This window comes from Budorcas taxicolor, chromosome 11, assembly GCF_023091745.1.
Source record: "Budorcas taxicolor isolate Tak-1 chromosome 11, Takin1.1, whole genome shotgun sequence".
Taxonomy (NCBI): Eukaryota; Metazoa; Chordata; class Mammalia; order Artiodactyla; family Bovidae; genus Budorcas; species Budorcas taxicolor.
Genome location: NC_068920.1, coordinates 30,481,253 through 30,501,401, shown reverse-complemented (window position 1 = coordinate 30,501,401; position 20,149 = coordinate 30,481,253). Strand labels below are relative to the sequence as shown.

At 42.2% G+C, this 20,149-nt stretch overlaps 1 protein-coding gene across 1 annotated transcript; it reads left to right on the top strand.

The window, feature by feature from the left end:
• Positions 1–10,490: 10,490 nt before the first annotated feature.
• GPX6 (glutathione peroxidase 6) lies at positions 10,491–17,249 on the top strand. Its single transcript, XM_052648039.1, has 5 exons — positions 10,491–10,577; positions 12,915–13,068; positions 14,899–15,016; positions 16,192–16,291; positions 17,043–17,249. Exons 1-5 carry the CDS (start codon positions 10,491–10,493, stop codon positions 17,247–17,249), a joined length of 666 nt encoding a protein of 221 aa, XP_052503999.1.
• The last annotated feature ends 2,900 nt before the right edge of the window (positions 17,250–20,149 follow it).

Sequence of the window (20,149 nt, the reverse complement as noted above, 5' to 3'; positions counted from 1 at the left end):
GATTACTTGTTAGATACTCTTTATCAGGTTGAGAAGGTCTCTTATTTTTTTAATTTGCTGTGAGTTTAAAATATGAGTTGTTCTGAAACAAATAGGCTGCCAGATACTTCTCCAGCAAAGATGAGTCTATTCAAGACGAGCAAAGAATTGCATTTCAGGATCTGCAACTATGGCAAGCCACGTGCAAGTCCCCACAGGCATGGAAAAGAGATCAATTTTTATAGCGAGGAAAAGGAAGTTGAAAGGGCTACAGTAAACGAAGAGTCCATGGCTTTTCATTGGCTGAGTTCAATTGCCAGAAAAGTTTTTCTTCTTCCTGCTGGGCTCTGCTGTGGCCACAGAATGTGAGAGCTCCCCCTTCTGGTTTCCCAGCTCTATTTAACTGAGGCTTCTGTTTATTAATTTTTTACAAATTATATAATTATATGTTATATCACTGGTATATTTGAACATAGATAGATATGACTATCTAAATATATAAATAGAAATTTGTTTACACAGTCTTCATAATATATTTACTTTGTTGTTATTGTTCAGGTGCTAAGTTGTGTCCAACTTTTTGCGACCAAATGGACTGCAGCACACCAGGCTCCTATGTCCTCCACTAGCTCCCAGAGGTAGCTCAAATTCACATCCACTGGGTTGGTGATGCTATCTAAACATCTCATCCTCTTCTACCTCCTTCTCTTTTTGCTTTCAATCTTTCCTAGCATCAGAGTTTTTGCCAATGAGTTGACTCGTTGCATCGATGGCCAAAGTATTGGACCTTCAGCTTCAGCATCAGTTCTTCCAATGAATATTAAGAGTTGATTTCCTTTAAGATGGACTGGTTGGATCTCCTTGCAGTCCAAGGGACTCTCGAGCGTCTTTTCCAGCACCACAGTTCACAAGCATCAGTTCTTCAGTACTCAGCCCTTTTTACATTTGTACATGCCTACTGGAAAAACCATAGTTTTATCTAGATGGATCTTTGTTGGCAAAGTGATGTCTTTGCTTTTTAATATGCTGTCTAGGTTTGTCATAGCTGAGTTATAGCTTATATTTGTCATAGAGAGGAAGACCAGGTAGTTATTAGAGAATTAGAACGTCCAGCCGCACCCTCCCTCCAGGCAATGGAGGCCAGGAGAACAGATTCAACTACTCATAGTCGCTGATTTTATCAATCATGCCTTTGTAGGAAAGCTCTGTAAAAAACTCTAAATGACAGAGTTTGAGAGCTTCCTGGTTGATAAACCCTGGAAGTATTGGGAGGATGACATACCTGGAGAGGAATATCCGCATACCCCCCCATGCCTTGCTCTGCATTTTCTTCCATTTGATTGTCTCTGAGTTATATCCTTTACAATATACTAGTAAACCTGAGTAAAGTAATTTCCCAAAATTTGGGAGTCATTCTAGTAAATTATCAAAAGTGAGGAAAGGGTCCAGGGAAACCCTGATATCAGTTCAGTTGCTCAGGCATGTCCGAATCTTTGTGACCCCATGGACTGCAGCACGTCAGGCCTTCTTGTCCATCACCAACTCCCAGAGCTTACTCAAACTCATGTCCATTGAGTCAGTGATGCCATCCAACCATTTCATCCTCTGTCATCCCCTTCTCCTCCTGCCTTCAATCTTTCCCATCATCAGGGTCTTTTCCAATGAGTAAGCTCTTCGCATCAGGTGGCCAAAGTATTGGAGTATCAGCTTCAGCATTAGTCCTTCTGATGAATATTCGGGACTGATTTCCTTTAGGATTGACTGGTTGGATCTCCTTGCAGTCCAAGGGACTCTCAAGAGTCTTTTCCAACACCACAGTTCAAAAGCATAAGTCAAAAGCTTTCTTTATGGTCCAACTCTCACATCCAGATGTTACTACTGGAAAAACCAAAGCTTTGACTAGACAAACCTTTGTTGGCAAAGTAATGTCTCTGCTTTTTAATAGGCTGTCTAAGTTGGTCATAGCTTTTCTTCCAAGGAGTAAGCATCTTTTTGTTTCATGCCTGCAGTCACCATCTGTAGTGATTTTGGAGCCCAGAAAAATAAAATCTGTCACTGTTTCCATTGTTTCCCCATCTATTTGCCATGAAGTGATGGGACCATATGCCATGATCTTAGTTTTCTGAATGTTGAGCTTTAAGCCAACTTTTTCACTCTCTTCTTTCACTTTCATCAAGAGACTCTTTAGTTCCTCTTCACTTTCTGCCATAAGGGTGGTGTCATCTGCATATCTGAGGTTATTGATATTTCTCCTGGCAATCTTGATTCCAGTTTGTGCTTCATCCAGCCTGGCATTTTGCATGATGTACTCTGCATAGAAGTTAAATAAGCAGGGTGACAAAATACAGCCTTGGTGTACTCCTTTCCCGATTTGGAACCAGTCTGTTATTCCATGTCCAGTTCTAACTGTTGCTTCTTGATCTGAGTGAAAAAGTTGGCTTAAAGCTCAACATTCAGAAAACGAAGATCATGGCATCTGGTCCCATCACTTCATGGGAAATAGATGGGGAAACAATGGAAACAGTGGCAGACTTTATTTTTGGGGCTCCAAAATCACTGCAGATGGTGATTGCAGCCATGAAATTAAAAGACGCTTACTCCTTGGAAGGAAAGTTATGACCAAACTAGATAGCATATTCAAAAGCAGAGACATTACTTTGCCGACAAAGGTCCGTCTAGTCAAGGCTACGGTTTTTCCAGTAGTCATGTATGGATGTGAGAGTTGGACTGTGAAGAAATCTGAGCGTCGAAGAATTGATGCTTTTGAACTGTGGTGCTGGAGAAGACTCTTGCAGGTCCCTCAGACTGCAAGGAGATCCAACCAGTCAGTCCTAAAGGAGATTAGTCCTGGGTGTTAATTGGAAGGACTGATGCTGAAGCTGAAACTCCAATATTTTGGCTACCTCATGCAAAGAGTTGACTCACTGGGAAAGACCCTGATGCTGGGAAGGATTGGGGGCAGGAGGAGAAAGGGACGACCGAGGATGAGATGGCTGGATGGCATCACCGACTCGATGGACGTGAGTTTGAGTGAACTCCGGGAGTTGGTGATGGACAGGGAGGCCTGGCATGCTGCGATTCATGGGGTCTCAAAGAGTCGGACACAACTGAGCGACTGAACTGAACTGAACTGAACTGAATTAGTAGATGTATGCCCCCAGGCTGGAATTTACAATGGGTCCCTGAAGTAGGGGCAGTCTTGTGAAACTGGACCTTTAAACTGTGAAGAGTTGGGAGTTGGTGTCAGAATCGAATTGAACTGGTGAACACCAAATTGATCTCTGGAGAATCACAGACCCCCTAGACACAAGAGGGCTTCATATCAGAAACTCAAGTCTACCTGCAGAGATACTGGCCCTTCTTGAGAAAATAAATGTTAATAGTGTTAGTTTCTTTTTTTTTTTTTTCACAGTTGGCTTGGTAGTCCATTATCGTCTTGCCAGTTCTCAACTGCTTTATGGCAAATATTAGACTACAGACAGAAAAAGAGAAGGCAATGCGGCGATGAAGGCAAAGTTTACAGTGATGCAAGCCACAAACCAAGGAAAGCCAGAAGCCGCAGACACTGGATGAAGCTAGAAACAGATTCTCCCCCAGAGGCCCCACTTGATTTCGTCCAATGAAACTGACTTTGGACTTCTGGTCTCTAGAATCTATAAGAGACCAAAGGTTTGCTCTTTTAAGTCATCAGCTGTGTGGTAACTTTTTACAGCAGCCAAAGGGAACTAATACAGATTTTAGTACCTAAAAGCAGGGTGCTACTATAACAAATACCTAAAAACATTGATGTGGCTTTAGAATTAGCAAATGGGTTGAGGCTGGAATAATTTCGAAATACATGATGGGAAAAGTCTAGAATGCTTTGAATTAACTATTGGTAGGAATATGATATTCAGGTATGCTTCTGGTAAAAAATCAGAAGGAAATAAGGAATATGTTATAGAAAGCAGAAAAGGAGGTTTGTGACTCCTATTTGGCATCACTCCAACCTCTAGCTTCCATCTCCTCTGTCTTCTATAGTAAAATCTCCATCTGCTTTCCTCTTAAGAATACATGTGATCATATTTAGGGCCTACCCAGATAATCCAGGATAATCCCTTCATCTCAAAATCCTTTACTTAATCACATCAGCAAAATCTATGCTGATAAAATATGTAAAATAACATTTACGAGTTCCAGGGATTAAAATATGATATCTTTGGATGCTTTGATTATTTAGGCTACTACAGAGTTTGGATTTGGGATCAGAACACACTTGAATGTGAGTGCCAGTTTGACATTGATCTGGCATCAATGTTAGGAAAATTAACTATTTCTACTCTGTATTCATATCCATATTTATAAAATGGAGAAAATATTAACCTTATGGTTATACTGGTGATGATTAAGAAAATCTGTATAAATATGCCTGATACAGAGTAAGAAGGGAGTCAGTGCATGTTAGTTCTCCTTCACACTTTGTTCTTTCCCCCTCTCTTTTTTTCCTTTATCTCCCATCTCTCTTTATTCCTCCCCTCCCCATTCTATCTTTGGGACCAAATTCCTCCTAGCATCTCTCATTTCTACTGACTTTTCTTCCTGAGGCTGTTCAGGGAGTAGACAGAGTTGGTCCTGAGATCACTTGAGAAGTGCAGGAACCTACCAGCTAGTGGTGAACAGTTGTAAGTAAGAAACAAATGGGAGGAACTTCCCTGGTGGTACAGCAGTTAGGACTCCTCATTTCCACTGCAGGGGGCACAGATTCTCAGATTCCCCCCAATGGGTTCAGTGAAGCAAAAAAAAAAAAAAAAAATCAAATGGGAGAAGTCAAGCTTGGCCCACTTCTTTCAGTTACCCCTCACTTGACCAAGCATGGTCCACTGAATGAAGCTTTCCCAGATCAGAAGTTTCAATCACTCCAGTTTCTGGGCCTCTGCCTTTCCATACATGAATAAGGAAACTGCAGTACTTGAGCACTAAAATTTTAAAAGTTTTCTGGATCAATATTCCCACTCCTCAGTCCTCTCAAGGTGAAAATTGGTCCAATTAGATGAGCAAGAGAACTGAATCTCCTAAAAGATGAGACCATTAAATGTGAAAGAGTATGAAGGCAGTCATTTTTTAGTCCAATCCCCTACCCCCAGGTTAACTGTTGGATTGTGGTTTGCAGTATTGATAAGATGGCCATAGTCTTTCCTTCTGTGGGAGTAACAAGGCCTGAGTCACAGAAGCTTTGGGACTACACCTGTGGGGATGTCTGATTCTGAGGCCAAAGGAGTTGCTTGGCTCCTGTGGGTGCTGTGGGGTCTCAGATGCCCATGGCTGTGCATGGATGCAGTGGCACCTCCCTGGTACATTAAGGTAGAAATAATGGACGTGGGCCTTACCTGGGAAAGTACACATTCTTCTTTACACATTATCCCTTTTGTTTCACCAGACCCTAGAATTATTTATTGGTGCAGATGAGGTAGAAATTTTGACAATAGGGGCAGAGCCTACAGGAGTACTTTGCTTCAGGGCCAGCTGCCTTAATGAAGACTCAGGATTAGGCCCATAGCCAGCCTCAATCCAAGGTGTCCTCAAGGATGGAGCAATAGTAGACACAAATATGGATAAAAATGCAACAAAAAGGGAAGTATAGCATACCATCATTCATCTTGTTACCATGTCCAAGCTCATACTGCTTATCACACAGCAGACCAAACCGTAAAGAAATAAGGTGTTGGAGCAACGAACAAAGACTTTATTTAGAAAGTCTGCAAACCAAGAAGATGGCAGACTAATGTGCTAAAGAACTCTTCTTGCTCAGTTTGAATAAAGCTTCTTTTATGCCACAAAGAGGAATAAATGGGAGGAAGAGAGGTCAAGAGGTGATGAGTTGTCGCAGACTCCTTGGTGCCTGCCAGATCTTGAAGGCGACATGGTAATCCTTCGTTTTTGAGTTGTTCAACATAGGGCTGGCCATGTTGCAACTATAAATATTCAACAAAATGGATGTTATTTCCTGTTCTGCAACTCCTTATCTCTATGTGGATGAGTGGTCACCAAGCAAGGGAAAATTATCTTTCTAATGATTAGTATACCTACAAGCTAAGCAAAAGTTTTAAAGTTTAGGCATGGGAGGCAGAGTTTCTGGAAGGGGACTATCCTCTATACTTTAAGCTATAGGCCACATTCATTTTACGATTAACATGCATTTGTACAGAATTAGCAAGGCTGGGCAGGAGGCAATTAGCTATAGAGTGCAAAGTCTAGAACTTAAAGAAATAGATTCGATATGGAGTCACGTTTGTTCTTCCCTGTTACACACTCAAATTCCCAATATGTGTAGTTAATGAATTTAAAGAAGTCAAAGGAGATTTTTAAAACAGACAAAAATAGTTAGATTTGAAGTTAAGTGACTCTCTATTTTTAAATCTTACTTTTATCAATTGAGGAAAGTTTGCTTCCCCTATGTAATTTCTACTCTGATAGTGAGGGCAAGATGAGATGGTAGATATGAAAATATTATTTGCAATACGAAAGGGATGGTATTACAAAATTGTGGCAAATCTGCAATGAGAGTCTTTGTTTTTCCTTTGCAAAGCAGGGAAGAAAATCCCTAGAGTCCTGAGAGGAAGGCCCATGTACATAGGAAGATAAAGTAAATCAGAAGAATATTTCAGGCAGAATCAAGCATAGGCTTGAATGTCTAAGTTGAGATTCAGGTTAATAAAGTAGTAATTTCATTCTGGAAGTAAAATGAAGGCTTGTGTGGAAGTAATAAAGAATCTTGTTATGGGGTAGACATAAGGCAATGGATGAAGCTTGTCAGAAACCAGAGAAAACTCAGTTCTTATCTCTGAACTGAAACTTACTTGCAAGAATTAGTTTTCTAGGGCCGCCGTAAGGAAGTGCCATAAACTAAGTGGCTTAGAGCTATGGAAATGGATAGTTTTACAGTTTTGGAGGCTAGAAGTCTGAACTCACAGAGTCACCATGGCCATGCTCCCTGTGAAACCTGCAGGGAAGGATCCCTGCTTGCCTCGTCCAGCTTTTGCTAAGCCCAAACATCCCCTGGCTTGTGGCAGCACAACTCCAAGCTCTGTCTCCATTTACAGGACATCCTTTACAAAGCCAAGTTTTTTTTTTTTTTCAAAGCCAAGTTTTTTATGAGGACATCAGTCATATTGGATTAGGGGCCCATCCTGCTCTAGTTATGACCTCATCTTAACTAATTACATTGGCAGAGATCCTATTTTCAAATAAAGTCACATTCTGAGGTCCTGCAAGGAAGGATTTCAATATATCTTTTGGGGAGAATATAACTCAGCCTTTAACATCCTGTAACCTTGTACAAATCATTTCTTAAGAATCCTATGCCATCTAAACTGCTTCATCCTGACTGGGTCAAAGAAATAGTGGTTGAGACAAATTAATCTGAATCTCCCAGTCTTTTCTGCCCTAGCCCTACCTAGGCTATTTGAGAAAGGTAGCAAGACTGACTTTGAGTCCAATTCAAAGCCTGGTCAAGCTTCCCAGAACCCTGATTTGTGACTCAGGCCTCTGAGGTCTTGCTTAATAATTGCACTGCATCATTTTAAATAAAAACATGTAATTCATATATCAAAAAAATCTTTCAAAATTACCCAAAGTACTATCCCTGATTTTACCTAAAAGGTCAAGAATCAATACCTAAATAGATGGATTTTGAGTGTTGAAGACAGTTCAATCTGCCAGAAACATAACATTTATGGAGGGAAGGATACACCTGAAAATTTTAATTAATGTCAAATCAGGAAGGGTGAGTGCTCCATGGGAGAATTTAAAATTGTAAGTGTAAGAATTAGGGAGGAATCAAATTATTTTTAATATTAGAGTGATGTTAACAAAACAGACCTTTAGAAAAGTCATAGAATAAAAGCTGGGTGTAGAAGAAGAGACTGGAAAAGTTCTGGGAAGTGTGAGGAGGAGGAACCTTCCTCCCACCCCTCTTGAATGATTGTGGCTGGACTAATAAAATAAAGCGACCCAAGACAGATTGATAGGAGAAGCAGCAGTTTAATTTGTATGCAAGGAGGTCTTATAGAAATGTGTCCTCAGATGTGGTCAAAGCAGGCAGTTTTTATACTTTTCAGACAAAGACAATAAACTTGTGAGAAATTGACAGGACAAAGAAACTTGGGCTTAGGTGCTTAATTAGTGAAAAATCTAAATAGACTTTGGGCTTGGGGTAGTAAATTAAGGAAGTAACAAATCTGGTTTATACAGATTCTCTGCTCTTGCATCAGTCATTTCTTTTTTAAAAATAAATATTCATCTACTTGGCTGCGTTGGGTCTTAGTTGTGGCATGCAGGATCTTTCTGAGTGGGCTCTCTAGTTCTGTTGTTCTGAGTGGGCTCTCTAGTTTTGGCCTCTAGGCTTAGTTGCCCCACAGCATGTGGGATCTTAGTTCCCCAGCCAGGATACAACCCAAGTCCTCTGCATTAGAAAGCAGATTCTTAGCCACTGGACCACGTCTGCCTCCTTTCCTCCTGCTCAGTGTGTTCTGTACCTTCGATTCTTGTTGTTAAAGGCCAGGACCCAAAGTGCTCAAAAGCTTATGAGGAATATTGGAATAGAAACCTGGGCATTTGGGATTTTAGACCATTTGACTTACTGATAAGGTCTCTTCTGAAGTGTCTCCTCACCACTCAGGGGCTAGTTATTGCAAAAAGAGCAAATATAAATCACCTCAGACAGTGAAGATTTAGTTGCAACAATTGATGATCCATGTGGAACCAGAGAGAGGACTCTGTGGTTAGAGTCAAGAGTTTGCTTTCATTTCACCGTTACTAACCTGTGACCTTTGAGATGTCACTCTCTCTGTGAGCTTCTGTTTTCTCATGCAAAAAGATAAACATATGGATGAAAAATAGTCGCTTAAATGTTGCAGGCCTTGGGCTGAGTTCTTTACAGTTAGAATCACATTCCATTCTCAAAGCAGCGCTAGGAGGTAAACATTGCTACTACCCTGATTTTACAAATGAGAAAACTAAGGTACAGAGACATTAACTTTTTCTTAGATAAGGAGCTAGTCAATACCCTTATCATCAGTATATATCATAGTCTAAGGTTTAGCCATTTTAAAAAATGAGAATGGTGAGAGGCCAAGGAGCTCATGAATGTGTGTAGGCCTGTGTCAAGAGGAGGACACTTTCGCATGGCTGCTCCAAATGCCTGAGGACCTGCTTGGCTGGATCGGATATCAGCGAGCAGGCCACAGATTATAAAAGGTCTTAGAGAAGAAATTTGAGATAACAGAAAGCTTATCTTCCAACAGAGTTCATGAGAATTCAACCCCATCCAGACTTCAGTTTCAGGAGCAGAGAAAGCCTTTTGTGTGAACCTGGAAGAGGCAGGGCAGATGGAAGGGACTGGATGTAAAAGGGCTTAGAACTAGAGAGGAAGAAGGTATCACTTCAATAAACACGGGAATTCAGTAAAGCTGGGCTGTCAGAGAAAAGCTGGAGGGGAGCAAATGGGAGTGAGGATGGGTGGGAGAAATAACTCTGACTCTTCACCAATTCAAATATTAATGCTTCCCAACAAATTTCAGATTGTTACCTTTTTAGAGCCTTACTGGAAATAGTTTTATGGAGTAAGTGGGGGTAGAGATGATTATTTATAGCGAATGAAGCTTAGTCAAGCCCAAGGCAACCAAGGAGGATTCTCCTGCTTACATACCTAGTCTTGTCTGACTCTCTGCGACCCCATGGACTGTAGCCTGCCAGACTTCACTGTCAATGGAATTTTGCCACCAAGAATACTGGAGTGGGTTGCCATTTCCTTCTCCAGGGAAGTTCTTTCACTCATGTGTTAGAGCTTTCTCCTAGATAATTTGCCCTGTGAATGTGTACCCATCATTTGTGTTACTCCTGCATTAACAAGCCCTTCTCCAGGGGACAGGTTCAAGAGTATCTGAGACACTCAGGCCCCCACAGCTGGACTTCATAGTTAGAAAATACAGTGTGCTGTGGACTAAGTAATGAAAGTTTGAGGGGACAGGAAAAAGGATTAATAGTCATGTGGGACAATGCTTTTCAAACTTTAGTTTGCGTATAAATTACATGAGAATCTTGATTTTAAAAAGCGGATTCTGATTCAGTGGTGGTGACTTTACTTCTTGGGTGCAGAGCTGGCACCTGGGAACTGCCAGGCACTTGGAGAAGGTAGAAACAGTATTTCAAGTTCCGAAGGGGGAAGCCTCCACCTTCACCTGCTAGGATACAGGTGCCAGAACCACCAGTGGGTGGCCTGACAGGGGGAGGTACTGGGTGCACTGAGCCTTCAGGGCTTGTGGTCTGGGGCGGGACAGTGAGAGGGGAGGTGGATGTTGGGGAGAGGGAAGAAGAGGAAGAGGGAGGGATCGCAGGGTAGAGGGAGGTTTGCCTGTGTGTTAATACTTCTCTGTGATTGGAGGACGAATCTTCAAACTGGTCCCTGCCGGGAGCTCAAAAGGGGTTGACATCCCTGGGGATCTGAGACTTGCCTGGAACTCCTAATTCAAGCCATGATCCTGCAGCTCTGGGCCTCCTGTCTTTTCCCACTGTTCCTGGTCAGCTTAGCTCAGCTGACTCCGAAGCAGCAACAGATGAAGGTAAGTGTCCCGCAGGGAACCCAGGTGGATTCCAGCACTGATGGCAAACTAGGCTGCCAAGGAAGCCAGGAATTCTCCCTTCTTCTCTCCTAGGAAGGACGAGACCCATCTCCCCAGCCTTTCCTAACTGACATCTGCCATTGCCACTGCTGTTCTCTGAGGCAGAGGCTCTCCTAACCTGCCTGTCTTTACGTGGATCATCTCCCCTTAGCCTGGTGGGTCACTGGGCAGAAAGTGGAAAAGTGGATGAAGGACAAAGGCTGCTCTCCCTGCGTTCTGTTTTGCCACTTGCCCCTGGTGGCCGCTGGATAGCCCACAACCCATCCCCTCCACCCTGGTCTGGAACACTGGTCAATCTTGCAGGTCCAGGAAAGAGGGATGTGAAGCAGTAACTGTATTGAGAAGGAGGCTGAACTGGCAGCTCTTGGAGAAGCTGAAACCCCTAGGGCAGGTGGAAAAAGAAGCTGGTGCTGAAATGTGCCCTAAGGAGTTCCAGAGTCAGGAAAGAGGGGCTTTTTTTTTTTTTTTTTTCCTTTCAGGGAATAATAAAAGGCAAAAGGCAAGGAGAGTTGCTTGCTGATTTTAATTTCAGGGGAAGTGACGTGGCAAGAGCTGAGATCAGAGTAAGATCTTTGCTTTTAAGTCTTGGTACTGCTGCAGATCACCCAATGCTCCCCGCAACCCCGGGAAACATGTCCACATTTGCTGTCAGTAGCTCCCTGTTAAAGGTGTGTCTGTGCGTCTTAGGATGCAAAGTGGCCACTGAAGTAAATGACTTGAGGCAACAAGTTTTAAGTTTAAAATCGGGCATATTCATTCAAAAACACAGCTTCACTGTGACGTTAAGCCAGTTAGGTATCTTTTATTGACCCCTTTCTTTCCTCTCGAAAAGTTGGAGAAACTAGTGCAGTGATCCCCAGATTTCAACTCACATAAGTATCACCTACAAAGTTTGTTAAAGCACAGGTTACTGGGTCACACCTCCAAAGCTTCTGATACAGTAGGTTTTAGTAGAGTCCAAATTTGCTTTTCTAATTTGCTCTCAGATGATACTTGTGCAGGTCCTCAAACCACACTCCAAGTGCTCTATTATTGGGTTCACGTGAAGTGTAAAATGGTGTATATAACATGACTCTATTATAAATGTAATATCAAGACTGGTAGCTGTAGTAAAATCATCTCCCTTCTCTGAAATTAACAAACAAAAACAAGCATCCATTGAGGGCCATCCACGTCTGTGTCAGCAGCTGCTGCCTGATTGGGTGTGGAATTTCTGCTGTAGAATATTATCTTGTGAGTAAAAGGCTGTGTTTTAGGGTACCCTGATCTCTTCAAACAGACCTAAGCAAATTGGAGCGGAACTGAAAGCCAAGAAGGAAAGATCGGGCTCTTCCAAGCTGCAGTATTCTTGGGATTCTACATGCCAGTTCACAAGGTGGCATCCATACATGATAAAGAGAGCCAGAAGTTGTTGAGGCATTTTAGCTTTTTGTTCCAGATCCTGTTGGCTTTTTTCCCTTGCCATGCTTGTACGTAGGAAGTCTGTTCCCTGTGCTTCCTATTTTACACAGAGATAAGAAAGGGCACTGAGGATGAATTTTGTAGGTACCAATAAGGCCCTACTGGCAAAGCTTTGGAAAATGCCTCTGGGATCTAGAGGAGAAACAAGTTATTTGCTGGGCTCTGGGGGAAGGAAACTACAATGTGAGAACATATGGATGAGAAATTTATGTAAAACATATTTCTGCTGTGAGAAACTCTGCCAAAATCTGTTAAAAATATCTGTGAAGAGATATGATGACTGGAATGGGGTGTTAGGATATGGAAGAGAGTGCAGGTAAACTGTAAGCTGTCAATCGGAGGATGGCAGTAAATTGTATAAAGATTCCAGGAATAGGAAGATGATTACAAAGTGCTTGTCCCACCATTGCAAAAAAAGATTTTAAATTAAAAAATATAAATTCTAGTTGTGGCATTGCTGTTTAGTCGCTAAGTCGTGTCCAATTCTGTGATCTCACGGACTATATATAGCCCACCAGGCTCCTCTGTCCATGGAACTTCTGAGGCAAGAATATTGGAGTGGGTTGCCATTTTCTTCTCCAGGGGATCCTACCATTTTGGGGATCAAACCCGAGTCTCCTGCTTGGCAGGCGGATTCTTTACCACTGAACCACCTGGAAAGTCCCAGTTGTGGCATTAGCCATAACTAAAAATATTACTTGGAATATTACTTCCAAAGCTTTCTTCAGTTCTTAGAGTTTCAAAAAGTCCACAGATGTTAGAGATTATCATTTGCTTTATAATCACATCACTATGGTTATTTTTGTTATATTTCAGGTGGATTGCTATAAGGGGGTGACAGGCACCATCTATGAGTATGGAGCCCTCACCCTCAATGGTGAGGAGTATATCCAGTTCAAGCAGTATGCGGGCAAGCATGTCCTGTTTGTCAATGTGGCCACCTATTGAGGCTTGACAGCTCAGTATCCAGGTAAGAACTCATGTTTCAACTCTCTTGGAACTAGCTTTGTCAGATGGCCATAGTCTAATTCCAGAAAGTGAGAGTGAAGTCGCTCAGTTGTGTCCAACTCTTTGTGATTCCATGGACTGTAACCTACCAGGCTCCTCTGTCCATGGGATTTTCCAGCCAAGAATACTGGAGTGCGTTGCCATTTCCTTCTCTAGGAGATCTTCCTGACCCAGGGATTAAACCCAGGTCTCCTGCATTGTAGGCAGACCCTCTACCATCTGAGCCACCAGGGAAGTCCTAACTCCAGAAGGTTTTGCTCATTTGTTATTGGGAGGAAACAAGAGGCTGGGGGAAGGTAGGTGATCATGTGACTCTATCCTCTATATCCTGTCACTGCTCTGCTCCTTGAAATGCTAGAATTATCTTGGGATTTGAGAACTAAGATTCTCCCAAAGATTTAGCAAAGACCACCAGGAATGTATCTGTATTTGAGTTTGTTGCTCAATGTTCTGAGGGAAAACATATACTGTAGGGAACCATGGGGCTTCTCAGTAAGAAGATGTTATTAATAGAAAGGACTTATTTGAGGATCTGAGCTTGTGTTACGTGATTTGGGGAGGGGGTCAAGGGATTGAAGCTTGGTTCTGGATTGGATGCTGTCAGGAAATGAGGAAACGGGCACAGTGGAGTGATTGGTATCTTAATGAATCACATCTACAGAGTAGGAGGAATAAAGCAAGGATAAACAAACAGCAGTCACTTAGATTGGTAAGAATAGGGTGATACTTCGTCATTTTTGTGATTTGAATAATGTTCATGTTTTGTCTGCTAAAAGATCACTTGTATGATACTGATCTGTGAAACTGTTTATGTTCAAGAGGAGAACAACAAGCTCTAGCTGTAGCTCCCAGGCCAGAATCTAGCTTTCAGGGGCTAATTTTATCTTTCTCACTGGTAACTTTTGGTAACAGGAGAGAATATTGACCTTTGGGCCTCTGGAAAAATACCCTTGGGTTCTGCAGGCACTTCCAAATGGCAGAGAAGAGGAAACGTAGTTACCATCTATGCACTGTTTAATTGGAGTGAAGGCTAAGAGGAGATGCCAGCAGATAGAGCTGAGTCTGATTAGGACTGGCTGGTGCTGCTCATGAAGTCAGTAAATCTGAACTGAAAATCGCTGAAGTTGGAAATAATGGCACGAGTCCAGACAGACACTGGGAAGCTTCCTGACAGTGGGAAAGAGCAGTCTGAAGTTTGTAGCCTTAGAATCCCAATGAGTCTTTCAGGGAAATGGCAGCATTTATGTCACTGGAACTGACAAAAAGAATGCTCTGGAGCTAGGCTTAGCATTTCTCTGATTCCCTCTATAACTCCCAGGTTAGAGCACCAAAGAGTGCTCCTGGGAGGGTGACTGGAGTGTAACATTGTGTCACCATGGGGCAGACGGTGGGAGGATGGGGATAGAATGTCCATTTTGTTTGCCATTCCTTAAAACAGTTTTTGATCAATCAACTAAGGCAGGCAATGGCATTCAAATCTGACTTCTCTTCAGAATCAAACGGGACCGCCCCCAACACACACAAATACAACAGTCTAAGCAATCTGTGCTTTTAAAGAAGGGCTCCTATTGGATGACGAAGTGGAGCCACTTATGGGAACTTCTGCAAAAGAAAAAAGGCAGCTGTTTGGTTGTGTTCTGGAAATCTGTGTCCTAGCCTTTTGCTCTGTTTCCTCCAACTTTGTGATCTTGAACCCTTCCCTTCATAGTCCTTGGCTTATTCGTGCGATAGACAGATACTGCTTTTACTGCTCAAGACAGAGCTACCCATGCTGTTCTCCCTCTGCTTACAGAACTGAATGCACTACAGGAGGAGCTGAAGCCTTTCGGTGTAGTTGTGTTGGGCTTTCCCTGCAACCAATTTGGAAAACAAGAGCCAGCAAAGAACTCAGAGATCCTTATGGGGCTCAAGTAAGTGCCTGCTTGGGACCCTGCGAGACTGTGTCAGAATTTTCCTTCCACATTCCACCTAGAGCTTCTCATTCTGGAGACTTCTGGGGTGATTGACAGATTAACTGGTTCAAGAACATCATTTTGATGCCTTGAATTCAGTTACGCCCTGCTGGTAGTGCTCAACAATTCTCTCTACCTTTGAGTTGTTTAATGGTAAGACTACAGGAAATCTAATGAAAAAGAAGCACATGAAAAAGGAGAAAACCTAGGAAATAGAGATGAATCAAGAATTTTAACCTTAAAATATTGCTTTCCAATTTTCTTTTAAAATACTTTTTATTGGAGTATAGTTGATTTACAATATTGTGTTAATTTCAGATGTATAGCAAAGTGAATCAGTTATACATGTACATATATCCACTCTTTTAGATCCTTTCCCCATATAGATCATTACAGAGTATTGAATAGAGTTCCCTGTGCTATACAGCAGGTCCTTATTACTTTTCTATTTTATATATAGTAGTGTGTATATGTCAATCCCAATCTCCCAGTTTATCCTTGGTAACATTGGGCTTCCCTGGTGGCTCAGACAGTAAAGAATCTGTCTGCAATGCAGGAGACCTGGGTTTGATCCCTGGATCAGGAAGATCCCCTGCAGAAGGGAATGGCAACCTGATTCAGTATACTTGCCTGGAAAATTACATGGACAAAGGAGCCTGGTGGGCTAGAGTCCATGGAGCGGCACTTAGTCTGATAGGACTGAGCACATGACCATAGGATCCTTTTCCACATCTGTGACTCGATTTCTGTTTTGTAAATAAGTTTATTTGTACCATTTTTAAAAGATTCGATATATAAGTGATAACATATATTTGTCTTTCTCTGTTTGACTTAATTCACTTAATTCACTGTGATAATCTCTAGATCCATCCATGTTGCTGTAAATGGCATTATTTCATTCTTTCTTACGGCTGAGGAATATCCTGCTTCCAATTTTCTTGGAATTCTCTATTGGCTCCTTAAAGCACATGCATGAAGTCCTGATTCCCAAGGACCACTCTTTCCTCATCTTCCCTGTCTACAACCTCTCTCTCTTTATCTCTGATTTTACTTTGTGGCCAAATTGTGGTGGCCATTATTATCCACCCTTTTCTTAATTTGAATGGTCTCAGGATTGTTCTGCTTCATTGCAGGTATGTACGTCCAGGTGGTGGCTTTGTTCCTAATTTTCAGCTCTTTGAGAAAGGGGATGTGAATGGAGAAAAAGAACAGAAGGTCTTTACCTTCCTGAAGGTAAGTAAGGATAAACCTGGCAAGAATTGGTCAGGTAGGTAACAATGCCCTGAAAGCATGGGGCTCAAGTCTAGGATTGAGTTTGGGCTCCTTGGAAAGAAATTCTCAGATAAGTTCATGGATGGTGGCAATATTTGTTGTGAAGCTTTAGCTTCAAGTAATGGAAACATATAAATATGATTGCTCTAATATAGACTAACTTTCCTTACTGAATGGTAATGATTCATTTATTCAACATTTATCAAATCTTTAGTTATATGCAAGAACTGTGCTATACAATGAGTTAACAAATGTTAACAGGGCATAATTTTTTCCTTGAAAGAAATCATATCTAATGAGGGAGACAAACACAGAAATAGGTAATAGAAAGTGTCACAGAGTATTAGAACCACAGAAACCCAGAACAGAAGGACCCCCTTTTTTTAGCTAAAGAAACTGAGGCTTTAGAAGTGTTATGACTTACCAGAAACAAAAAACAGAAGATAGTCTTTCTTTGAAGCACTATGATATAATCATGGGATTGAGGGAGAAACAGAGAAAGGAATAAACTTTTCTATTTGCTATCATACTAACTCTTGGTTGTTGATTGTACTGGTAATGATGTATTGAAATGTCTATGGTTCATTAGGAGCATGTCAATTAGTTAATATACTGAAATACATACTGTTGAGTAGACATTCTAGGGGTGGGGATAAGACGAGACCACACAGAAACAGCAAAAACATTGTCAATTTCTCTATCTCTGCTCCAGAACTCCTGCCCTCCAACCTCTGATCTTTTGGGCTCATCAAGTCAGCTCTTCTGGGAGCCCATGAAGGTCCATGACATTCGCTGGAACTTTGAGAAGTTTCTAGTGGGGCCTGATGGTGTCCCTGTCATGCGTTGGTACCACCGGGCTTCAGTCAGCACAGTTAAATCAGACATGCTGGAGTACCTGAAGCAGTTCAAAAGCGAATAGGAAGGGCCAGACACCGTCAGAAGTTGCCTCCCATCTGAAGAACATGTTTAAGGATCCCATCTTTGACCAAACCATCCTGTTCAGCCCAAATATGTGTGTGTGTGTGTAAGAGAGAGAGAGACAGACAGAGAGACAAATAAGGAAAAGTAAACCTGTCTCCCAACTCTCTGATCTCAAAATATCAAATTTTTTCCACTCCATTCCAAAGGAAAATCATATTATAGATTGGGACTACCCATAGCCCTAAAAACGCAATATCCAGAAGTCCATCCTTTCCCAAGGCTGAAGGTTTAAGAAAAGCAGAAACTGGCAGCAAGACTCTCAGCATCTCCTTAATAGCCTCTTCTCTCCTCCAAGACAGGCATGCGTTGTTAAATTCTTCCTTTCCCTAGTTAGTTTCCATTTAGTCCCCTGACACTCTGAGTTCTCTTGTAGGATCTCTGAAGGCAGAGTGAGAGCAGAAACTTCATCTCACATGAGCGGAGGGGCATCTCCATGATGGTGGGTCCCAAAGCCCCTGTGGGCAGGACCCAACCAGAACCTTCCTTGGTGCCTGTCCCTTAGTGCATTCAGGTCATGGCACCTGGGCAGGGATGTTCCTTCATTCGAAATGATGGGTTTCTCTCCTCACCCTTTAAACTCATCCTTATCACTGTCTCAAATTAAAAAGAATTCTGCAGCAGCTGGTTTCCCGTGGTGTTTTTCCAGTCCTATATTATGTGTGGAGTCATACCACTTCTTCCTCTCACTTTATTTCTGCTTCCTTAAGTATCTAGCTCACCTAGCTCTTAAGTATTTTGTTTCTCTCATAAGTGCTCTAGACCTTTTGTTGGCTCATCCAAAATCACTGGGTGGGCCTGGCTGCACAGAGTCGCTGTGACACGAACACGGAACTCTTGGAGTCAGCCCCCTGTACCTCCTCATTCAGATCCCCTGGGGAGTCCTTTCTTGAATCTTCTTTCTCTCTCAACAAATATGCATACATTTTTGTTTATGAAATTAATTTCTGCTCGCTATTAAAAATCTAAAAACACATAAAAGTAGAAGAAAAGCATATCAAACCCCACTTCTAATCAGAGGAGTCAGGAATATACTGGAAGCCCTATCTAGCCCATGCAGTTTTATAATTAAACTTCAATCTTTATATGAAGACCAATTTCAGAATATCAGAAACAGGAAAGAAAAGATTGTATGAAGAATAAAATAGGTGTTTTTTTCTTTCCCTTTCCACAGATTACTATTAACACAGCTACTTGCACTTTAAAGGGTCTTTTTAAAAAAAGTACACAAAATATAAGTATCAGTGAGTAATATCAAATATAATCCTGGTTTGTACCTAAATAGATGTGATCCCTGACTTAATCTTTATATAGCAACATGAAAATTGACAGACTAAGTCAGAAATGACCAAGAAAGTGATTCTTAAGACTCTAAATATTCATAGATGATAGACACACATGAGAAATGGAAAATATTTTCAAAATATTTGGATGTTTTGTCTTCTTGAACTCAAAATCTAGTAAGAAAAAAAATGGATTAAAAAAAACAAAGCTGGGGGGTACTTCCCTGTGGTCCAGTGGCTAAGACTCCATGCTACCAAGATAGGGGGCCTGAGTTCAATCCTTGGTCAGGGAACTAGATCCCACATGCTCCAACTGAAGGGCCCACACGCTGCCACAAAGATTGAAGATCTTGTGTGCTGCAGCTAAGACCCAGTACAGCCAAAAAAAAAAAAGCTGAGGCTTCTCTAGTGGTTCCGTGGTATAAAGAATCCACCTGCCAATGCAGGAGACACAGCTTCGATCCCTGATCCAGGAGGATCTCACATGCCCCCACATGCCACAGAGTGACTAAGCCAATGCGCCACAACTATTAAGCCTGTGCTCTAGAGCCCTGGAGCCCACACCTACCAAACCCTGGGCACCCTAGAGCCCATGTTCCCCAACCAGAGAAGCCACAGCAATGAGAAGCCCAGGTCCTGCAACTAGAGAGTAGTCCCTGCTTACCACAACTAGAGAAAAGCCCTCAAAGCAACAAAGACCCAGCAGAGCCAAATATAAAATTATATATATATTTAAAAAACTGAATGTCCTTGAACATGTCTGAATGTGTGATCCCAAGGAATGTAGCCCACCAGGCTCCTCTGTCCACGGAATTTTCCAGGCAAGAATACCAGAGTGGGTTGCCATTTCTTACTCCATGGGAACTTCCTGATCCAGAGATCAAACCCACATCTCTGGCATCTCCTGTATTGTCAGGGGGATTCTTTACCACAGAGCCACCTGGGAAGCCTGTCCTTGGTCATAACCCACAGGATTTGAGACACCATCCATCTTTTACTGGGCACTGTGTTATTAGGGCAGTGACAGGATTGCAGAACCAGCTACCAGTGGTGTCGAAAAATGTGTGCTTCATTTCTTAGTTATCTTGAAATCTCTGCAGTTCTTGAGAAACCCCAAGGACCTGAACAGTCCTCAGAAGGGTTCCAAATCTGTCACTATTTTCAGGTCAGAATATTCAAGGTACAGGAAGTGGGTGGAGGATGAGGGGATGACACAATGTATAAAATCCTCTCAAGATACCGGTCCAGCCCAAACCAGGAAACTAGTTGGACAAAAGTGGATGCCCCAGGGGAGCAACATCCCCTGTTCCACAGTGAAGATCTAAAACGATGAAGGCAGAGAACTGTGGCTTGACCTGAGTCTGTTACACTTGAGTGTCTAGGAGGTCTCAATCCTGCCACTGCTCTGGAAAGTCCAGATGTCATACCCCTTATGCCCTCCAGTGGCTGGCCCTGAAGAGAAAAAAAGGTTGTTTGGGCGATAGCCAAGACCAGAGAAATGAAAAAAAAATTCCCTTGCACTGGGAGATGAGGGCAGGTGAGAGACAGGCATGAAAGC